The following is a 5,918-nucleotide window of genomic DNA, read 5'->3' as shown; positions in this document are numbered from 1 at the left end:
AATATCGCTCAACAATTAATAAATACAATTACACCCAATTAAATCAAGTTTTTCAAATAAATGTCTTTCACATATAATTCTTTCGAATAACTCTCTTTAAAATATAATTTGTTCAAATAATTACCTTTCAAATATAATTCTTTAAATAAATCTCTTCAAATATAATTTTCCTCAAATAAACATCTTCCAAATACAATTCTTTCATATAATACTTTCTAGATAAAAATCCTTCAAAATAAATATTTTTTAAATATAATTCTTTCAATCAAAAAGTTACCATGTGGCACCTCGTTTCATAATCATAAAAATACGGGTCTCAGCCAATTTTTATATTTTTCGTAAACACGGGTCTCAGCCCATTTTTTCATATTTCCACTGCACCTCGTGCCCTTAATTAAATCATCATATTTTCTCGACACCTCTTGCCCTCATTTCATATCACAACTGCACGGACAATTCACGTGCCAAATATCATTATCATTTAATCACACCACCTCGTGCCCACATTTCATATCATAACTACACAGACAATTCACGTGCCAATATCCTCATTATTTACTCACGACACCTCGTGCCTACATTTCATTTTATAATCCGCCTAGCAATAGCCACAACTTCTCAATTTCAACATAAAACAGATTGTTATCAATTTACCAACAACAAGACAAATTGCAAAAGGTATAACAAAAACACAAGAAAATCACAACATCAAATGAAAATTACCAACACCACAACTCCACATCATTACATATCGTCCCTAACAATAACAATCGTTATCTCTCCTATAGCCACCCTTATCTCTCCTATAGCCACCCTTATCCCTCCGCCCTGACAATATCAATAGCCACCCTTATCGCTCATATAGCCACCCTTATCGCTCCTATAGCTACAACTTCTAAATAAGAATTGTTTTTTCAATTTATTTCCGAATCTACCAAAAATCAAACTCGACTACACCTGCGGGTCATAATACATATTACGAAGCTTCTCGAGACCTTAAGTCACTGAACGGGGCGTTAATTCTTTAAATGACAAGTCAGGTCGTTACATGTTAATATTTATATTTAGGTTCTTTTGGTTGTCTGGTAAGCAAAGTTGTCCAATATTAATGCTCAAATTTTGATTCCTGACCCAGAAATTTCTTTGTTTATTTATCATTATCATTTTTTATCATCTGTTACGTTCTCTTCCCCACTCTAATCTATCTAGTTCCTTCTTATACAATCATATGATGAAGTCTCATCAAATGTGTGCATTTAGAGTAAAGGAGGAGTATTGCTAAAATTTTACGTACTTTATTCCTTGTGATTTTCGACCAAACACATTAATCTCTTCAATTAATGAGAGCATAAGGCCTGGCTGGGCGCGAGCACCATTTCACCTCTGGCCAGGTGAGGCGAGGTCTAGGGCGAGCTCCTCCTTGCCTGATTTTTTCTTTCGTGCTCTTTTCTACTATTTTTAAGATCCTTTTGTGCAACTTTCATTCCTCTTCACATTCCAATGGTCCTACACATAAAAATAACTCAATTAAACTCAAGTGTCGCACAATTTAATAGTAAAACACCAAAATGTAAGGTAAATAATGAATTATGGCCAAACATCACCCATGTATGAAGAAAATTAATGTATGATATACTCCATCTGTCCCAAATTATGTCGTTTTTCGCATCTCAAAATTCAATATATTAAAATATATTTTTTATTATATTAACGTGAGAAGAATTGCAACTGACTAGATCTTTGCTTCCTTTCCGCTTTTGTTATTGAGAGCGGAATAACCCTTTAGTTATTCCTTACCATCACTGACTAGATCCTTGGTCAGGTTATGAAAGTGATAGTAGATCTGGTAATCCCTACAATTCTTGATCAGCTTGCTAAGTTGGTTGGAGATCGAGATGATTACTTCAGCATTCCCTTGAAGAATCTGAAGAAGGTTAGCACCAAGTCCTTAATTGTTTCACAGAAGAGAAACATCAAAAGACAAGCCTACTTGAATGAAGTTTCTCAGAAGAATGACTCAGTATACTTTGCTACAATTGGAAATTCCGTCATCCTTACCCCCCTTGTCACTTTAGACATTGCAATTGCGACAGGTTATGTGAAGCTATTTCCATGACTAGTATAAAGATTCACTGTTTCTGTTACTACTATAGTGAAATATTTTAATTTTTGAAAGTCCTGCTAGTTCTCGAGATGAATGGTCTTTTGGAGTTGTTCATTAACAGATCATTACTAGTAAAAGGTGATCGAATGCGCACTTTTCTCTCGCTTGAGTCTTTTTCGTTTGTAGGTGTCGCCACAAGAACTAGAGCTGGATAGAACTAGCTGGATCGAATGGGCACTTAACTCATTGATTGAACCTCTCACGATAGTGAAGCCGGTTTTGTTTAGTGTAACTTCAGATCAAATGCAGATAAAACCATTCGTTACATTTCCACATATATCACCAATGCAGCGTTAGTTACAAAATTTAAACCATATGTAAAAAGGTAGCCCCAAAATTCCTCATATTAATTGCTATACATGATGCTCTACATTGATAGTACTACACATAACTCTCATTTTTGTTTTTGAATTTCTAACAAAATTGGAAAGAATTTAATGTTAGTAAAAAGACAAGAGGGTGCTAGCCACATTGTACTTACAAAACCGAAGGATTGCATATAGATATTCATAACACGCAGCGGAAGACAATAACAATCCTAGGAAGATCTTTTCGTGTTTAAAATTTTTTTACATGTCAAAGATCGGATCTTAGACGTACCTGGTGAAGAGAGTCTCGTTACACCGATTTCTTCGATAGTGCGAAGACTCTATGCGTATCCACACCGATACTGATTCTTGTTATCAACTCTTTGATCAATGAAACACGCGAACAAACTAAACGAAAAAAATATATTGAAAATTTTCTCAACAATCTCAACCCAAAGGTAGAAGAACAAGAAATACTTTTCTTGTAATTGTATTTTCTCTCCTGGCTTTGTATTGCACTCTCACTTTCACAAAGTGATTTTTCTTCTCAAGAATTGATGGGGCAAGTTTTTTCCATCATCCTTTATATATCATAGTGTATAAATCCCTTTCCTATTTGGTTGATGTAATGATTTACTTAGGGTAAAAGTTTATTCCAAAATAAACTTTATTGAATATTTTTAACGAAAATCAAAATCCCATTCTTAATTGATTTGGTGCCCAACGTCCTTCCTAAGGACTTTGACGTGAAGGTTCTGTTAATGTCCAATTCCAAATTGGACTTTAAGTACTACTCCAACTAATATTTTATATTAAAACTACTAATCCCATTCTTATGGGTTGAAGTAACCGGCGATTTTCTCATCAATCCAATTCTTAATTGGATTGATCAAATTAATCTTCATTAATATTTATATACATATCTAATATGTAAATATTAATTATATATATCACATATATATTTTAACCAAGAGATAATTTAATTTTCTATTCCAAATATAAAACTTTATTTTGTTCACAATATTAATTATAACCTCTGTGCTAGCAAAAAATATAATAATATTTTATTTGGACTAATAACTAAATTTATTTGACTAATTAAATTCTATAATTTAATTATCAAATAATAAAGTAATTAATCCTTTAGCAAAGATCATAACACTCGTTAGTGTGCGATGCCATAGGTTCAATACTAAGCTGGTAGTAAATTGATCACATCAATATACTAATCAAGGGTGACGTCAAGCAACACTCCTTAACGACCGGATAGAATGAAGTATACAATTTACTCTCAAAAACCAGTAGAAGAATAATGTAATAATTCCTTATGTCCTTATAGCTTTGGGTCACCCTAGGATATGGTTCAACTGTCAAATCTTAATAGGTGACCAACTATGTGTTCATGTCAAATATAATCGACCATTGAATGACCTAAGAAACTCTTTTCTTCTTTCATTCAATTTCCCTCTCCAAGGTCTTAGTTTGGTCGTTTATAATTCATGACAACACCTTGGTTAGTAATATCATCACATAACTCCCTTCTTTGTTGTTGAGAGAGGGTTGGACCTTTCATCATTGTGAGTCTGTTAACTGCTGGGATTGAAGGGGAAGCTGTACCCATAAGGGATTTATAGAAAGATATAATTTCCTCCTTTATAGCTAGAGGATCAGTCAGTTGTGCACCAGTAAGGGATGTAAGATATAATATCTGCTTCTTTTGTGTTCTTTCCTTAACCAAAGCTGAAAAATACTTGGTATTGGCATCCCCAAGTTTTATCCATTTTGCACGAGCTTTCTGCCTAAGAGCACTTTCTTCCACAAGTGACCATATCTCCAAATAAAGCAAGATTTGTTTCCCTTTTTGCCAAGAGCTGGTCAGTATATTGAGCATTTATCATCTCTTGAGTTAGCTGCAGTTCATCTCGAGCTAGGATAATTTTCTGAAAAATACTCTTGAATTCTGCGTTGTTCAGCTGTTTCAACAAAGGTTTAAGCAACTTAAGCTTTAACCATATATCCTTCATAGGCCACATATCTAGTTTTCGCTCCGAACTTTGTTGCACCATAGGCAGGAAATCCTGATGACCAGTCCATACATTGAAGAATCTGAATGGGACATTGATGTTTCTAGCCTTAGTCTTGAGGGACAAGATCATAGGAGAATGATCAGAGATTAAAGGAAGTTCATACGGAGTTACTACACGGCCCCATTGCAACATCCATTCATGATTACCAAATGCTCTATCTATTATGCTACAGACCCTATCTGCACCACTCTGCTTATTTGACCATGTATAATACTCCCCTTTCCATAATTGTAATTCAGACAGTAGAAGATCAGTAATACACTCGGAATAGGCTTTGATCTCTGCATAGGTAACTGGGTTCCCAAATATCCTATCTTGAGGGAGGAGCATAACATTGAAGTCCCCTATAATCAACCAGGGAACATGAACTCCAAGTGCAACATGTTTCAATCCTTGCCACATAGCTTCTCTATGTTCAATTGCATTAAAGCCATATATTACTGTAACTATACAATCTAAAGGCCATTGTCTCTCCTTGATATGAAAGTATAAAAATTGAGCATCCACCATCAATACAGATACCTCATATAGATGTTTGTCCCATAGTTTGGCCACTTTGGTAACTAACAAACTATATAAACATAATGCACACGTAAAATAAATATCTGAAAATTTTATGCATGTGAATACTTTAAACAATCTAGTTGGATCACTTTGGTGACTAACAAACTATATAAACATTGACCACATACATAAAATAAATAACAAAAGGATTCACAACTTAATAATCCAAAATATTATAAGAGATGAGAACCTAAATTAAATATCTCCACAACAGATACATAATAAAGTTATCAATTTTTGTTTTAATAAAACAATAATTAGGTGGAAGATATTTCATAACCTAATTCCTTTAAACATGCCAGAATCGTACAAGCCATGTATTCGATCTTTATCATCGGCACCACCTTCAAGGCTAAGGCTTCTCCATTCATCCTTATTTTATTATTAATAAGTTTTTCATACTAACAGTACCAATCCTCATAATTTGCACACAAAAGAACGTGATTCATGATTAGTAATTGAATGTACAAGGCTATACTATTCTTATTACTTAAATCTATTGACACATTCAAAAGCATTCTTAATTCTCAGAACATACAACGAGAATGAGAGAAAAAGAATTTTCCCCCCCCTTCCTTTTAGGATAGTCACGGATAAAGAATGAATATTCCTTTGTTTTCGTTAGTGAAGATTATAAGTTCAAGCAATCCAGGCTCGGAAAATACATGTAAACATAAACTTTAATTAATAACAAGATCTTGAACATGATAATCTTACACATAATCGTTATAGAAAACATACCTGAAGCGGAAGCCATTATCACGAAGAGGAAGCGTTAATTGAAATCGATTTCTC

The 5,918-nt window shown here is 33.8% G+C and overlaps 1 protein-coding gene across 1 annotated transcript; it reads right to left on the bottom strand.

The window, feature by feature from the left end:
- Positions 1 to 3,949: 3,949 nt before the first annotated feature.
- LOC138895449 (uncharacterized) lies at positions 3,950 to 5,069 on the bottom strand. Its single transcript, XM_070180136.1, has 2 exons — positions 4,424 to 5,069; positions 3,950 to 4,329 (listed from the first exon to the last, which is right to left on the bottom strand). Exons 1-2 carry the CDS (start codon positions 5,067 to 5,069, stop codon positions 3,950 to 3,952), a joined length of 1,026 nt encoding a protein of 341 aa, XP_070036237.1.
- Between the last annotated feature and the right edge of the window lie 849 nt (positions 5,070 to 5,918).

Source organism: Nicotiana tomentosiformis, chromosome 7, assembly GCF_000390325.3.
Source record: "Nicotiana tomentosiformis chromosome 7, ASM39032v3, whole genome shotgun sequence".
Lineage (NCBI taxonomy): Eukaryota > Viridiplantae > Streptophyta > Magnoliopsida > Solanales > Solanaceae > Nicotiana > Nicotiana tomentosiformis.
The sequence above is the reverse complement of the archived record's forward strand: the minus strand, read 5'-3'. Positions and strand labels throughout refer to the sequence as shown.